The 18,102-nt window shown below is 44.0% G+C and overlaps 1 protein-coding gene across 1 annotated transcript in view; it reads right to left on the bottom strand.

Moving 5' to 3' along the window:
• Positions 1-18,102, bottom strand: part of LOC139254830 (probable G-protein coupled receptor 139) — a 122,649-nt gene that overhangs the window by 56,416 nt on the left and 48,131 nt on the right. Inside the window, exon 2 of the mRNA XM_070873843.1 lies at positions 10,625-10,724. Within this exon, the coding sequence (XP_070729944.1) occupies positions 10,625-10,724 (100 nt within the window). The remainder of the gene's footprint in view (positions 1-10,624; positions 10,725-18,102) is intronic.

Here is an 18,102-nt window from a genome sequence, read left to right as displayed (position 1 = left end):
CTTCCCTCCCAGGGTTGAAATCAACATTGTTCTCTCTATCCCTGCCCCAGTAACCCAGTGGACTACCCTTTGGTTCCGTGTAGGTTCTGTAAAATTGGAGTTTCTTTGGCAAACACTGTGAATAGGAGAGCTGGTGTGACTTGTGTATGAAGCTCCTGCACTGAATTAAAACATAACGTGTTGCTAAAGAAGAAAATTAATGACTCAACATGTTACCATTCAGAAGAATGAGAGGTGACCTTATTGAAACAGATAAGGTAATGAGGGGGCTCGACAAGGTGGATGCAGAGAGGATGTTTCCACTAATAGGGGAAACTAACATTAGGTGACATAGATAGAATAAGGGGCTGCCCATTTAAAACTGAGATGAGGAGAAATTTTTTCTCTCAGAGGGTTGTAAATCTGTGGAATTCTCTGCCCCAGAGAGCTGTGGAAGCTGAGTCATTGAATATATTTAAGGCGGAGATAGACAGAGTTTTGAGTAATAAGGGAGGGAAGGAAACGAAAGTGGAGCTGAGTCCATGATCAGATCAGCCATGATCTTATTGAATGGTGGAGCAGTTTCGAGGGGCTGAATGGCTGCCTCATGCTCCTATTTCTTATGTTCTTGTGACTAGAAAGGTGAAGTAAAGCTGACTCACCACACATCAAGTTGGATCTGTTATTGAGCACGCGTTCCGTATATTCTCTCGGTTACAGCTTCACTGCTTATGAGGCAAAATACTGAATAAGTGCATAAGAACGCGAGAATTAAGAGCAGGAGTCGGCCATTCATTCCTTCGAGCTTGCTCCGTCGTACAATGAGAACATGGCTGATCTTCTACCTCAACTCCACTTTCCCACACTATCCCTATATCCCACGATTCCCTTAAGATCCAAAAATCTGTCGATCTCTGTCTTGAATATGCACAACGACTGAGCTGCCACTGCCATTTGTGGAATATAATCGCAAAGATTCACAATTCTCTGAGTGAAGAAATGTTTTCTCATCTCAGTAACTGGTGGGGTGCCCCAGGGATCAGTGCTGGGACCCCAACTATTTCCAATCTATATTAACGACTTGGAAGAAGGGACCGAGTGTAACATAGCCACATTGGCTGACGACACAAAGATGGGAGGAAAAGCAACGTGTGAGCTAGCAAAAAATCTGCAAAAGGACATAGACAGGCTAAGTGAGTGGGCAAACATTTGGCAGATGGAGTATAATGTTGGAAAGTGTGAGGTCATGCACTTTGGCAGAAAAAATTAAAGAGCAAGTTATTATTTAAATGGAGAAAGATTGCAAAGTGCTGCAGTACAGCGGGACCTGGGGGTACTTGTGCATGAAACACAAAAGGTTAGTATGCAGGTACAGCAAGTGATCAGGAAGGCCAATGGAATCTTGGCCTTTATTGCAAAGGGGATGGAGTGTAAAAGCAGGGAAATCTTGCTGCAGTTATACAGGATATTAGTGAGGCCACACCTGGAATACTGCGTGCAGTTTTGGTTTCCATATTTGGAAAAGGATATACCTGCTTTGTAAGCAGTTCAGTTAATGTTCACTAGGTTGATTATGGCAATGAGGGGGTTGACTTATGAGGAAAGGTTGAGTAGATTGGGCCTCTACTCATTGCAATTCAGAAAAATGAGAGGTGATCTTATCGAAACGTATAAGATCATGTTGGGGCTTGACAAGGTGAATGCAGAAAGGATGTTTCCACTGATGTGGGAGACGAGAACTAGGGGGCATAATATTAGAATAAGGGGCCCCCCATTTAAAACTGAGATGATGAGAAATTTCTTCTCTCAGTTGGTTGTAAATCTTGGAATTCGCTGCCTCAGAGAGCTGTGGAAGCTGGGACATTGAATAAATTTAAGCCAGAAATAGATAGTTTGTTAAATGATAAGGAAATAATGGGTTATGGGGAGTGTGCAGGGAAGTATAACTGAGTCCATGATCGGATCAGCCATGATCCTATTCAATGGTGGAGCAGGTTCGAGGGGCAGTATGGCCCTGCAATAAAGATACTGCAGTTATCATGGGCGACTTTAATCTACATATTGATTGGGCTAGCCAAACTGGTAGCAATGAGGTGGAGGAGGATTTCCTGGAGTGTATTAGGGATGGTCTTCTAGACCAATGTCTTGAGGAACCAACGAGAGTGCTGGCCACTCTAGACTGGGCGATGTGTAATGAGAGAGGACTAATTAGCAATCTTGATGTGCGAGGCCCCTTGGGAAAGCGTGACCATAATATGATAGAATTCTTTATTAAGATGGAGAGTGTCACAGTTAATTCAGAGACTAGGATCCTGAACTTAAGGAAAGGTAACTTCGAAGGTATGAGACATGAATTGGCTAGAATAGACAGGTGAGTGATACTTAAAGGGTTGATGGTGAATCAGCAATGGCAAACATTTAAAGATCACATGGATGAACTTCAACAATTGTACGTCCCTGTCTGGAGTAAAAATAAAACGGGGAAGGTGGCTTAACCGTGGCCAACAAAGGAAATTAAAGATAGTGTTAAATTCAAGGAAGAGGCATATAAATTCGTCAGAAAAAGCAGCAAACCTGAGGACTGGGATAAATTTAGAATTCAGCAGAGGAGGACAAAGGTTTAATTAGGAGGGGGAAAATAGAGTATAAAAGGAAGCTTGCTGAGTACATAAAAACTGACTGCAAAAGCTTCGATAGATACTTGAAGAGAAAAAGATTAGTGATGACAAATGTAGGTCCTTTGCAGTCAGATTCAGGTGAATTTATAATGGAGATAAAAGAATTGGCGGACCAGTTGAACAAATACTTTGGTTCTATCTTCATGAAGGAAGACACAAATAACCTTCCGGAAATACTAGGGGACCGAGGATCTAGTGAGAAGGAAGAACTGAAGGAAATTCTTATTAAGCGGGAAATTGTGTTAGGGAAATTGATGGGATTGAAGGCCGATAAATCACCGGGGCCAGAGAGTTTGCATCCCAGAGTACTTAAGGAAGTGGCCCTAGAAATAGTGAGGATGATTTTTGAGGATGTAACTAGTAGAGTGGATAAGGGAGAACCAGTGGATGTGGTGTATTTGGACTTTCAAAATGCTTTTGGAAAGGTCCCACACAAGAGATTGATGTGCAAAATTAAAGCACATGGTATTGGGGGTAATGTACTGATATGGATAGAGAACTGGTTGGCAGATAGGAAGCAGAGAATCGGGATAAAGGGGTCCTTTTCAGAATGGTAGGCAGTGACTAGTGGGGTGCCGCAGGGCTCAGTGCTGGGACCCCAGCTCTTTACAATATACATTAACGATTTCGCTGAAGGAATTGACTGTAATATCTACAAGTTTGCAGATCACTCTCAACTGGGTGGCGATGTGAGCTGTAAGGAGGATGATTGGAGGCTGCAGGGTGACTTGGACAGGTTAGGTGAGTGAGCAAACGCATGGCAGATGCAGTATAATGTGGATAAATGTGAGGTTATCCACTTGGGTGGCAAAAACCCGAAGGCAGAATATTATCTGAATGGCGGAAGATGAGGAAAAGGGGAAGTGCAACGAGACCTGGGTGTCATGGTACATCAGTCATTGCAATTTGGCATGCAGGTACAGCAGGTGGAGATGAAGGCAAATGCTGTGTTGGCCTTCATAGCTAGGGGATTTGAGTATAGGAGCAGGGTGGTCTTACTGCAGTCGTGCAGGGCCTGAGTGAGGCCTCACCTGGAGTATTGTGTTAAGTTTTGGTCTCCTAATCTGAGGAAGGATGTTCTTGCGATTGAGGGAGTGCAGCGAAGGTTCACCAGACTAATTTCCAGGATGGCAGGACTGACATATGAGAAGAGACTGGACCTGTATTCAATGGAGTTTGGAAGGATGAGAGGGGATCTCATCGAAACATATAAAATTCTGACAGGTTAAATGCAGGAAGAATGTTCCCGATGTTGGGGCAGTCCAGCATCAGGGAACATAGTCTAAGGATAAGGGGTAAGTCATTTAGGACTGAGATGAGGAGAAACCTCTTCACTCAGAGAATTGTTAACCTGTGGAATTCCCTGCCGCAGAGAGTTGTTGATGCCAGTTCATTGGTTGTATTCAAGAGGGAGTGAGATGTGGCACTTACGGCTAAAAGGATCAAGGGGTATGGAGCGAAAGCTGGAAAGGGGTACTGAGGTGAATGATCAGCCATGATCTTATTGAATGGTGGTGCAGGCTCAAAGGGCCGAATGGCCTACTCCTGCACCTGTTTTCTATGTTTCTATGTTTCTATACTTAATATAGGGTGGCCAGTTCACATCAGGGCAGCATGGACCATTGGTCACAGACCGAATGATGAAAAGTGCAAATAATAAAGGAGAAAACTACTGAAACTCTCGTTGACACAGGCATGTCTTTCAAATCCTCAGCTGGGGATGAGTTTGCTCTTGGTACTTATATTCCACTTTGTCAAATGCTGTTCTTTACTCGATCTGAACTTCACGTCTTCCTGCCTTTTCATTTTTTCATTGAGGTGTTCAATCCCACCCTTTCCCTTTCCCTTTGCTCTCCTTGAACCTTTGTTGGTTTCTCTCTGTTCCATCACCATTCCAGGTGTTACTGCATCGGTTCGTAGTGCATAAAATGGTCATGTGACCAAATGCTCTCAGAACTCAACAGGAGCCCGATAATTTCAGCCGAACATCACTCACTGCTTGTAGCGCAAGATTGTGCGTGTGAGAGCGGTTATATCTTCAGATCCTCAGTGGGATTACTTATGGAGTTCACAGCTCGCAGTCTGGACGCAAACCGCTCATATTTCCGCTCATATTGCCCAGTCAAGATCCAACGTGAGTCTCTGTAATTGCAAATGTAACATTCCTCAAAGCAAAGAGCTGTTTCCAAAACCGAAAAACGTGCAGACCAAATGCACTATTTCCTTTTCACACTTCAGACTGCACTTCCTCAGCGGGGACAATGCTAGAAATACACAGCCATCAACAATTGAATAATCGGTGTTTGTAACACAGTAGGAGGCCATTCTGTCCAGCACATATCTGCCAGCGGTTTGTTGGAGTAATCGAACACGACTCCTTCTGCTCTGCTCTCTCCCTCCATAGTCTTGTGTCTTCATCTGAGTCAAATATTGCTCACTTTTGCCTCAGAAGTTGCAGTGGTGTCTGCCTCAAGTACTTCCTGTCGACAAGAATTCCCCTTCCCCAAAAACTCCTCCTGTACAAACATCATTTATTATCTCCTCTTACTCTCTTAATGTTTGTATAAACAGTGGAATAGTGTTTCCAGATTATAGAACATAAGAACATAAGAAATAGGAGCAGGAGTAGGCCATACAGCCCTCGAGCCTGCTCCGCCATTCAATAAGATCATGGCTGATCCGATCATGGACTCAGCTCCACTTCCCAGCCCGCTCCCCATAACCCCTTATCCCCTTATTGTTTAAGAAACTATTTCTGTCTTAAATTTATTCAACGCCCCAGCTTCCACTGCTCTCTGAGTCAGCGAATTCCACAGATTTACAACCCTCTGAGAGAATAAATTTTTCCTCAGCTCTGTTTTCGATGGGCGGCCCCTTATTCTAAGATCATGCCCTCTAGTTCTAGTCTCCGCCATCAGTGGAAACATCCTCTCTGCATCCACCTTGTCAAGTCCCCTCATAATCTTATACATTTCAATAAGACCACCTCTCATTCTCCTGAACTCCAATGAGTAAAGGCCCAACCAACTCAACCTTTCCTCATAAGTCAACATAGAAACAGAGAAACAGAGAAAATAGATGCAGTTGTAGGCCATTCGGCCCTTCGAACTTGCAACACCATTCAATATGATCATGGCTGATCATTCACCTCAGTACCCCTTTCCTGCTTTCTCTCCATACCCCTTGATCCCTTTAGCCGTGAGGGCCATATTTAACTCCCACTTGAATATATCGAATGAACTGTCATCAACAACTATCTGCAGTAGGGAATTCCACAGGTTCACCACTCTCTGAATGAGGAAATTTCTCTTCATCTCTGTCCTAAATGGCTTACCCCTTATCCTTAGACTATGTCCCCTGGTTCTGGACTTTCCAAACATTGGGAACATTCTTCCTGCATTTAAACTGTCCAGTCCCATCAACCTAGTGAACCTTCTCTGAACTGCCTCCAAAGCAAGGATATCCTTTCATAAATATGGAAACCAAAACTGCATGCAGTATTCCAGGTGTGGCCTCAACAATACCCTGTATAATTGTCGCAAGACTTCCCTGCTTTTATGCTCCATTCCCTTTGTAATAATGGCCAAGATTCCATTGGTCTTCCTGATCACTTGCTGTATTTGCATACTATTCTTTTGTGTTTCATGCACAAGTACCCCCAGGTCCCGCTGCATTGCAACATTTTGCAACCTTTCTCCATTTAAATAATAACTTGCTCTTTGATTTTTCAGCCAAAGTGCATGACCTCACACTTTCCAACATTTTCCTCCATCTGCCAAATTTTTGCCCACTCACTTAGCCTGGGGCAACTTTGGGACCAGACTGCTTCCAGGCATCCACAATGAAGCACTCTTTATTTTGGAAAAGAAAACTGAGAGTGGATAAGTTCCAACCTGGTCAGAGCAATCTGAAGCTTTAATTCATTGATATCCTGGTTAAAGATGTCTTGGACCATGTGCCTGCGTCAGTCTCTGTGGCACAATGGGTTAGTGCGTTCTGCTATTAACCGAAAGGTTGGTGGTTAGAGACCACCCTGGGACAAAGCCTTTAACTGTTAATTTTCCCTCTGAGGATTCAATGCCCCACAGTTCCAGATTGTCAATGTGCATTTTGGCTGCGCGAATATATTCCGCAAACATTGCCAGCTGCGGCTGTTATCCAGTGAGTTTCCACTACAATACATTTGGGAGCATTCAGTTCAAGTAAAACGATTAAAAAAATAGACTGATCATGTTCCTGCAGCAAACGCATTGGAAATAAATGTCATCATTGGGTTTGAAGATACTGTTGGAAATTGATTCTATGGATACATATATAGAACTGGAACATGCCATCGCACCATGTGACACGATATTTAATTTCTGGCTATTGCACAGATGTTATTAGGGGAAACAATTCAGAACACGCTGGATAATTTGAATGTTATTGTACCTGCACCTAATAATGAATATTTGTTGAAGAGAAATGCACCATCACCATTTTGTCATTTGATCTCTCCTGCCTGCCACCCTGCCCTCCCCCATTTCCCTGCCTCTGCACTTCCTTAAAACATGTTGCAACTCGAACATTTCCAAGTTCTGGAATTGAACTCGGGACCTCCAGCGGGAGTTTACAGACTCTGTCGTGGATATTTATCTCCGTGTGACTTCTGCCATTTGGAACGGTGAAATGTTTGTTGAAGAAAGTCAATGCAGAAGATTCAACATTTCACTTTATTCCTGAACACTGCCTTCTTCCTTGAGGACAAAACGTTTCAAACAGTGCATTCCAGATCGTAACACCTCGCTGAGTAAAATATATCTCCTCTCCCCACATCCTCTGCCCCGGATTTTTCCTTTTACCAATTATCTTATGTCTGTGTCTTCTGGTTACCGACACTCCTGCCCGTGGAAACAGTTTCCCCATAATTCTGAAAACCTCTATTAAATCTCCCCTTAACTGTGATTACTGGGGTTCAATGTGGGGAAGGGTCAGTTCATCCACTTTGCACCGAAGAATGATCGACCAGTGCATGATCTAAAAACATTATGTTCGAGAATATTTTTTCTGTGATGCAGTCGGTCCTGTTAATTTTAACAAAAGTTGCACTGGATTCCTGGAGTCATAAGCACTTAACATTTAAACCATTCTCCTAAAATACAGTGTGCAAATGAGATAGGGATAAAAGTTCATCACATGAAAAGAGAAAATAAATGATTGAAGCCACCACTGTCCCTCAGTAACCACATTATTATTTCTTTCATTCTGCAAAAGAAAGTTATCAGTCAATTGATGGTGATTAAATGAATTCTTATTTTTCACATTAGGTGCATGTCATCAATTATATACGGGTTTTAGTTTGATAATCGTGTTGTAAATATTATCTCCCTGATAAAGAATCGAACCTGTGTTGCAATGGTGGATTCAGCAAATCATTTGAATATGATATCAAAGTTGCGTGAATTTATGATCACGGTTACAATTTGTTTTGGTGTGAATCAAGTGGATTGAAAATGACAATAATGTCACCAACTATAACGATGCAGCAATAAAACAATTTATAATTTGCTGGTGGACTAGTGGTAAGGGCTTGGAGATCTCACTGCTCTGTCCTGGGTTTGATTCCCACCCTGGGAAGTTGTACTTTTGATACAAAAATAAGAATTCATCTATTTCACAAATCTATATGCAAATCATGTATAACAAAAAGAATTATTGATTTAAACATTATTACGTTCTATGAAATTATTATAATCTATGAAATTATTTTGTAAAACTTCAACCATTTATTATGCGCTGAGCATGTTTTTATCCCTATCTCATTGGGGTTAATTTGGTGCAAATGATGAACCAGGGCACTGGGTGAGGCAAAGGTTTCTGTAGTGTAGCGGTAATCACGTTTGCCTCACACATGAAATGTCCCCGGCGCGTGCTTTATTTTAGAATATATTTGCTGTAAAATAAATTGAACAGAAGTAGCCCCAGGTTCCCTGTCTTATGAGCAATGAACATTTTAAATCTCCGAAAATATCGAGTGTGTAAATTCAGATCGGGAATAACATTTCATCCTGCAATTATTAAAGTTCAGTTATTGTAGTTTCGACGGTACTTCAGTCACATTCCGAACTCGAGCTCCCTCTGTGAGCGCCTAACCACTAAACGAGCAGGACACACGTTATAGAGTTTAATTCTGGACGTAATATTTTATTTGCTGTTTCACAATAACCAGATCTATGCTTCAAAACCCGTCTCAAAGTTTCCCGGTGTCAGGCAGAGAAACATATGGGACCGAATCAGTGACTTTGCTTTTTCGACCTGTCTTCTGAAACGCCGCACGGTTCCACTCCGACAGTCAATGAGCTGTTGGGACGTTAGTGTATCCAGGCTGTGGGTGGCCACCCCGAGCGCAGCAGAGGGGTTTCTGCATTAGTTCTGGGTTGGGACAGTATTTCCCCTTCTCTCTTCCTCTTGTCTGCATCCCTGTGCTTTGTTTTCTGCAGTTATTCCCCGGCCTTATTTTATGTGTTTAAAGTGGAACAAAAGATGAAGTGACGACACTCTGGACCAATTTCGTGAAGTGAAATAAAGAGCAATAAAAGAATGAGGGAGAAGCCACTGTCGCCCTTTTGACAGGAGAATTAACTCGCCCATGACTGTTCATCCACAGCAAGTTTAAACATAATCTTCCTGCCCGGGATCCTTTCACGTAGAAAGCAAACGTGATAACGGCTCCACTGCGGAAACCGCTCTGACCAGAAGTACAGCAGAGGGCAGCTGACCAGTGAATACCTTCTGTGCCGATCGGGAATGTGTTGGCTCACTTTAAACAACTTCTGTCCCTCACTGACAGCTGTCAATCCTTCTCCTCCGCTGCCCTTTACACAAACATGTCACTGATCCCCACCCACCACCCCACATTCCCATCGTGTTATCTTCCATGTTAGCACAGTGGGGCCGCGGAGGCACCTACTCTCTCCCCGCGGTTAGTGAACTCAGTCAGTCTGTAAAATTAAAGGGGAACAAGTGTCCCGTAAAGGGAAGGGGAAGGAAGAGAGTCTGTAACCTGGGTTTAATTGTTTGTCAAAGGCTACCCATCCTGTTGTGTATTTCCAGCAGTTTCCTACTTTCACAGGTGGAGATACCGGTCCTGGACCATGCTCCTAAAATACAATGAGGTCAGGATAAAAGTTCCTCAAATACTCAGGCTAAAATAAATGATTGAAGTTCTACAATGGATTAATGAATGATGTTTAAATCAATGAATCTTTTTTTCCATATGCGATGCACATAACTTTCTTATAAGGTTTTAATTTTGATGGAAGTGCAATTTCCCTGGCCGGAAATTGACCCAGGGCCGCGGTGGTGAGAGCGCCGAATCCCAAACACTGGACCACCAGGGAGCGCTGCATTGCTGCATCGCTGCATCGCTGCATCGTAATGCTTGATGTCATTATTGTCCTTTTCTTTAAACATCATAATTGAATTTATTTCTAGTCGGCTGGATGGCAGAACATGATCCAAAAATGTAATTGTTTTACTTGAGCTGAATGCTCAGTAAAGTAATGGAGTGGGAACTCACTGGATAACAGCACAGCTGTCAATGTTTGCAGAATATATTCGTGCAGCCAAAATGCACAATGACAACCTGGATCTGTGCGGCACCGAATCCTCGGGGAAAAAACAGTCAAAGGCTTCACCCCTGGGTGGGCTCAAACCACCAACCTTTCGGATAAAAACCGAATGCACTAACCCATTACATCACAGAGACTGATGGAAGAACATGTTGCAAGACATGCAAAACCAGGGTATCAATCAGTTAAAGCTTTGGATTGCTCCGACCGGGATGGAACTTGTCTACTCTCAGTTGTACTTTTCCCAAATAAAGGGTGGGAGATTCATTGTGGATGTGTGGAAGCAGTCTGGTCCCTTACACTGCAGACACTTCCATGTCACCGCCAACCAGCTCTCCCACAACCGGTGTGATCTACCTTCCAGCCTTCCGGTGCCTTGTCTGTGACGAAGTATTCTGATTGTCCCGAAGCCGGTAGTAGGTTTTAATTTCTTTTCAGCTCCTGACTGCGGATGTTCCTGTGATTAAATGCAAACAAAATGCTTACAGGGACAGTTGGATTCACCGTTTCTTTGCTTGGTGAAATTTCAAAGATTGAAAGCGACGCACATCAACCCCGAACCTCGTCACCTACTCGCTAAACGCTACACGCTGCTCCCGTGAGATGGAAGCCCAGTTGCTGTTTCAAGCTTGAATGCAGGTACAAGCAGAACTTATTCAAAGAAAGTCCAAGTCCCTGAGGCATCTGATTATTTGCACCGAACTCCTTCGCAAAGAGTTGAGGTTCGTGTGGGGTGATTTGCGAACATCTTTCCCCACACTACAACACTTCAAACATAACTCAACGGCTGCAAAGCGCTTTGGGGCGTCATGAGTTCCTGAAAGGCGCTGCAGATATGCAAGTCCTTCTTTGCAAAAGAATGGGCTCTTCCTGGATTTGAACCCGGGACCTCTCGCAAATTTACAATATCAACCCCGAAGCGAGAATCATACCCCTAGACCAACGAGCCAACTTTTTGATTAGCAAGGCGATAAGGTGTAACTATTATGAAAGCATATTTTGTGTATGTTGCTCTTCTTGGTTGGAGGAGCAGTTGAGATGGAATCAGTGACTTTGACTTTTCAACCTGTCTTCTGAAGCGCCGCACGGTCCCATTCCGACAGTCAATGAGCTGTTGGGACGTTAGTGTATCCAGGCTGTGGGTGGTCACCCCGAGCGCAGCAGAGGGGTTTCTGCATTAGATCTGGGTGGGAACAGTATCATTCCCGTTCTCTCTAGCTCTTGCCGAGATCCCTGTGCTTTTATTTCTCTATTTATTCCCGCTCTCTCAGTTTCTAGTGTTTAAAAGGGAACAAAAGATGAAATGGGCATCACTGTGGAACAATTTCTCTCACTCAAAGTGCTACCGTTGCGCCATGAGGTCTCGGTCGCTAGCCGTTGATATTCAGGTTCATCTATAAATATATCTAAATATATCGACAAGTATGGAAGCTGTTCCCTGGTGGTCGAGTGGTTAAGTCCGGCGCACTGGTTGAATTTACCAATATCTCGCAAAGATTCCAGGTACGTTTCCCCTCCAGAGAAGAAAAATCCCTTTTTGGGCTTTTAAAATGAGTTTAAAGGGGCAGACGAAGCCTGCGGGGGATAAAAGGGGCTGCATTCATGGAGACCCCCCCCCCCCCCCCAGTGTTTGGACTCATAGGAAAGGGAATTCAAAATGGACCTAAATTACAGAAGCTTGAGATCCCATAAACATCTATGGGAAGGAGTGTTAGATCTCTTAATTTCCAATGAAATACGAACTCCGATTGTAGTTTTAACTTCTTTATTTTTGGCAGACAGCAGTAACAAGTTCTTGGCTTTAAGCCAGGTCTTTGTTCTTCTGGGACCACATGGTCAAAATGGCTGTACTTATACCTGGATCAATTTACAGAAAAGAACTCACCTTCTTTGACCTTAATGACTCAATTAATAGTCTTTTAAACTTTTAATTGGCTCGCTACCCAAGGTCCTAAAATGTCAAGTTGATGGATGACTTAATGCAACATGCTGAACTGCACGTTATCACTAGAGTCTGTGTTTTCTCCACTTCTCTAAATGCAGTCTGTTTGAATTCTCTATCAATCCCCCCCTTTGATTCTTTCACAAACTGAATCATAAAACATCAGGTATCTCTGGTTAAAATTTCTACAAAATAATTTCATACATGCTAATAGAGTTTCCTTCTAAAATTTGTTGATGTGTTTCGCCACATGTCCGGACTAGTAGCTTCCACACAAGTTTACACCAACCCGAGTTCCATCGTGGCCACAATGGAAGTCTGATTTTAGTAGGTTAATTAACCTTATTCCAATTTAATCCAAATCAATATCTTAGTTCAACCAGTAAACAACCTTCCCTTAAGCATAACATACTCCTGTGCCACGTACAGACGGTCTGCTGGGACCTGCAAATTGTCTCACCTGCGGGACAGCAGCTACAGCCGCCTGGCCGCAACAACATTTAATCATCATAAACAAACAATATAAAAGTAAAACAATTACAACAAATAGAATTAAACCTTCCACCAATGAAGTTCCTATTGAACCTAGCCATTCAGTGGCTCCACTCCAGAAAGTGAATGACAGGGGTTGCTTAAGTTTTTCTACCTCCTTTTGGATATGCTCCACTAAGTGGGTAATTTCTTCGGAGCTATCCGGGATATATGTGCAACACCCGAGTAGGGTGCAAGTATCTCCCTTTTCAGCCAGGATGTCATCAAGGGCCAGTCTATTCTGTAGGCCAATCTGCGGATTGCTACCATTTCTGCATTGATTTTAACTAGGGCCTCTGAGGTATCATTGGCTACTCGTTCCACAATGGATGCCATGTTAATGGATTCCCTTGCCAGTTTGGCGGTCCCATACCCAGGGATCAGAATGGCAAAGAACCTCTCTGTTTCTGTGATCGCTCTCTTAGGATGGTGTAAATGTTCCGACAGTGACTTTATATGATACATATAAGGCACAATGTAGGCTAAATAGCAGGATCCCATCAAATTCTGGGGCAGCCAAGTGTAGGCCTTATGGCCACACACCCAATCGGTGCCATTATATGCAATGAATGTTAGCTGTTTCTTTGTCAGCAACACTCCGGGGCCTGTCCAGGCTTTTTCATCTGTTTTATTCAGAATCCCCGTTATGTTAAAAATTCCCACATCAGCCCAGTTTGGACGGTTCCGTGGCTTGATTATGTTAGAATTCCGGGAGCAGTTACTATACCCCATATTTTGGCCTCCTTTGATGTTTCTAATCAGACAGACCGATTCCCCCGGTCTTCCTATTCCCGTTGTATTAGTGATAACAAAAAATGGGGGCCGTTTGGAATTATTGTAGCACGGTTGGTATCCCCCTTCAAAGGTAGTCAGATTGTAACCTGCTGACTTCCATTTACTTGCCCAGTTTTCCGTATCCTGAAACGCATTGCCTGTTTTATTTTGATTAATTATCCACTCAGCCATTTCCGAGATATTCAATGGAACTGGCCTCAAGGTAATCCCTCCCTTTGAGTGAATAGGAATATGCGCACACACACAACAACTAGAAATGTTACCTTGTTTGGCATAAATGTATGACATATATAAAAAGGTATTTACATGTAATTCCCTTGCGACCCTACTATTTCCATTTGGTGCAAAAGGTCGGCTTGTAAGAAGTAGGCCTATGCCTAGAATACCGACAATCAATAATACAGTAAATTTATACATATTCGCAAAAAGTAATTGTCCTTATTAGATTTCAGCTTCAGTTACGGGTGCTCGTTTAACGTGTGAAGCATGGATCCATGCTTTCTTTCCTTGGACTTTAACAGCTGCCTGGGTGGTCAATAACACTTGATAAGGTCCCTCCCACTTGGCACCCAAAGGTTCTTTATGCAACTTTTTCACATACAACCAGACTCCCGGGATGATGTCGTGTCCTCCTTCGGGTGGATTACCCCAAGCTGCCGATACCTGTCGGGAAACAGAACTAATAGCATTGGTTAAGTTTTGACAGTATGATAACAAAGTGTCACTCATTAAGTGAACATCAGCTTTCCATAAATCGATAGTTCCTGGTAGCAACATGGGTCTTCCTGTTATAATTTCAAATGGGCTGACCTGTAGTTCTGTTCGGGGTTGCCCTAATGCTACATAGCACTATTGATAGTGCCTGGGGCCATGGTGTTCCTTCTTGGTGATATTTGGCAAGCTGTTGTTTCAGAGTTCGATTCATTCGTTCTACTTGTCCTGATGATTGTGAATAATAAGGACAGTGTAAATCCCACGTAATGTTCACTAACCTACAGACTTCTTGGCAGACAGCACCTTTGAAGTGTGCTCCCTGATCTGAGTCAATGCTACTCGGGACTCCCCATCGGGGAATGTAATCCTTACACAAGATCTTTGTGGCTCTTTTAGTTGGGACAGCTTCTACCCATCTAGAGAATCTGTGTATCCTTGGCATGAAGGAAGAGATATATAATCAACCTGCAGATGCTGAAATGGTCTGACAGGGGCAGGGGGCCTCAGTTGGGGCAGTACCGTGATGGGTCCAGAATTATTTTTCTGGCAGACCAAACAGCGGTCTGTTACCAGCTGGGCATATTTTTTAAATCCCCGACCCCACCAGCTTTTCTGGAACTGTGTCGTCATCTGATGTGAGGCCAAGTGTCCCCACGAGTGGAACTATTGGGCTAAAAAAGGCATAAGCGCTAATAGCGCGACTGGCTTGTCGGTAACTCTTTGTCTCCAGACACCATCTTCGCATTGCTTAATTCCTGCCTGAATCCATGTCCATTTTTCCTCTCGGGAGCACTTGCCTTGCATTGTTTGAAGGTCTCGTGTCAGAGTCCTGAGTGCTTTCAATCTGCACATCTGTGTTGGTTCTTCTGGAGGAACGCCCTGTGAGGCGGCATCTTTAGCTGCCTGGTCGGCTAGGGCATTTCCCTGTGCTTCTGTGGTATTTTCCTTGGTATGGGCCTTACACTTCAGGATGGACACTTCCTGAGGTAATTGTATGGCCTCCAGTAAGTCTCGGACTTCTTTTCCATTTCGGATAGGTGTACCAGCAGCAGTGATGAATCCTCTTTTCCACCATAACATACCAAAGTCGTGAGCGACTCCAAAAGCATAATGCGAATCTGTGTCGACATTAGCTGTCTGTCCTTCTGCTATTCGACATGCCTCTGACAGGGCCCGTAACTCGGCCTGTTTTGCTGACGTTCCAGAGGGTAAACATCCTTTTGCCACTAACTCATATAAGGTTGTAACTGCCCATCCTGCTTTTCTGGTACCATTGTCAACAAAGGAGGAACCATCTGTAAACAGGATGAGGTCTGGGTTGTGCAGAGGCTCCTCTGCTGCTAAGGCTGCTTCTTCTGTTTCTTTTAAAATCTCCACGCAGTCATGCTCTTCACATTCTCCCCCCTCTTGCTCCCTCGATTCTGACATCGGGAGCATAGTTGCGGGATTAACCGGGCTGGCCCGGACGATATGGAGATTAGGAGCTTCCAAAACTGCTGTCCAGCGGGTCCATCTTGCTGCTGTCACCTGAGACATTCTATTCATTGACAGCAAATCGTGTACGGTGTGGGGACATTTGACAATCAGCTTTTGATCGAGGACTAGACCCGCAGTGGTCAATACCGCTCGACATGTAGCTTCCATGGCCCTTAGGCAACTTCCCCATCCGAGGGCTACCGCATCCAGTTTTGCCGAATAATAGCCAATAGGTCTTTGCTGATCCCCATGTTCTTGTGTCAGTATAGCTGTCATATATCCTTCTTTCTCATGGACAAACAGGGTAAATGGCTTACCACAGTTGGGGATTCCCAGAGCCGGTACCGAACACAAAGCCTTTTTCAAACTCAGGAAGGCCTCTTGCTGTTCTTTTGTGAGGGTGATGGCTTCTTTCGAGGCACGTTTCCCCTTTAAAAGATCATTCAGTGGCTGAGCAAGCTGTGTGAAGGAGTCAATCCAATTTGTGTTAAAGTTACACAATCCCAAAAAAGACCTTCGTTCCTGAATAGTGGTGGGTTTTTTAGCAGTCCGAATGGCTGCAGTTCTATCCTGGGTAAGTTCTCTCTTTCCTTGTGAAATCTTTTGTCCCAGGTACACAACCTCTTCTGGGGATATTTGTGCTTTGTTGATGCTGGCTTTATGTCCTTTCAGCCGAAGGTGATCCAGCAAAGCTCGTAAATCTTGTTCATGCTGTTCTTCCGTGTTTGAAGCTAGCAGGATATCGTCTACATATTGGATGACTGTGGATGACAGGGGAGATAATTCTCGCAAATGGCTTTGTAAAGCCATGTGGAATACCGTAGGGCTGTTGTGGAAACCCTGCGGTAACCGGGTCCAAGTATACTGTTATCCTTGGACCGTGAAAGCAAACCACTGTTGAACCTCCGGTGCCAGAGGCGCCGACCAAAATCGGTTGGCCATATCTATAACCGAGAAACATTTATGTTCCGGTTTGAGGGCATTAAAAATGGTGGAGGGATCTGCGACCAAAGGAGCTTTTTGATCAATACACTGGTTAGCTTTCCTATAATCGACAGTCAAACGCCAAGTCTCATTAGATTTCTGTACCGGCCACACGGGGCTATTGGAGGAGCTATGCATTTTAATAAGAACCCCTTGTTTCTCCAATTGCTGAATAACCGGTAGGATTCCCGCGATGGCAGTTGGACTGATGGGATACTGTTTAGTGCATGGAGCCTTGGTCCCTGTAAATGACGCAGGCTCCGTCTGGAGTAGGCCACAATTGTTCTTATCTTTAGCCCATATCGGGTGTTCTTTCAATTCTTCTTTCTTCAAAGTTCTAATTGACCATGTCACCCGACCATCCTCGAAATGCAACGATGAATCTACTTGGATTAGAACGTCCATTCCCAAAAGGGGTTGATCTACTGGGCCTATCCAGATCGGCGTGGTTAGTTCATGTGGGCCCAGCCCGATAAGTACCGGTGTTGTCCTTTTAATTTCCATTTTATGGCCCCCAACTCCATAGGCTGTACGTGCCCTACCATCCAATGGCAAAAAGTCTCCATATTGTAGGGATAAGCATGTTAATTCCGCCCCTGTGTCTAAAAGACAGTACACATCCTTATCGCCCACCCTCACAGTTATATATAGCCCATCTCCCCTTTGTTGTATTAGTGCGAGGAGCGGGGCCAGGGTGGGCTCTAATCGTTTTTTGCTATCCCAAGTAACTCCTTCTGTTGTTGTATTGTCAGTCGCTTAAATGCTTCTATGAGGTCGTTATCTTGTGACAAACCTGGCTTGTTGGCTGAATTGTATCCCTGGCTGCGTCCTCTTCCCCAGCCACGACCTTGCTGTTTGGCCCTGCACGTCTTGACCCAGTGACCTTCTTTCCCACAATAATGACATTTTCCGGGTAATTTTCCTAATGACTGTTTATCGGAATCCTGGGATATCCATCCCATAGCCTGTACAGCTCGGACTTTAGCTCCCATATCCCCATCTATTTGGTTACATCGATCCACCAATGCTTCAAAGGTAGTTCCTCTACCTTCCCAGTCTGGTAACACCACCTTAAGCATTTTTGACAGTTCTGGCTTTAGACCTGCCACGAAAGCTGCTTTCAGGGGTCAAAAAAGGTTTATCCATTTCCACATCCGTATTATTCATACCCGAATGTTCTAGCCACGTGCATCTAAACCGCTCGTCATACTCCAGGACATCCTCTGTTCCTTTCTGTTGGCAGGCTGCAATTTTTCCCCAGTCTGTCTTAGCTGGACTGAAGGCTTGCAGCCAGTGTTTAATCGCCTCCCATCCTGCGTCTAATTCTTGCTCATTCTGCCCCAAAACTTCTTCTCCCTTGTCGTGCAATTTTCTTCCCTGTGTTTTTGGCACC

This window comes from Pristiophorus japonicus, unplaced genomic scaffold, assembly GCF_044704955.1.
Source record: "Pristiophorus japonicus isolate sPriJap1 unplaced genomic scaffold, sPriJap1.hap1 HAP1_SCAFFOLD_58, whole genome shotgun sequence".
NCBI classification, from domain to species: Eukaryota; Metazoa; Chordata; class Chondrichthyes; family Pristiophoridae; genus Pristiophorus; species Pristiophorus japonicus.
The sequence above is the reverse complement of the archived record's forward strand: the minus strand, read 5'-3'. Positions and strand labels throughout refer to the sequence as shown.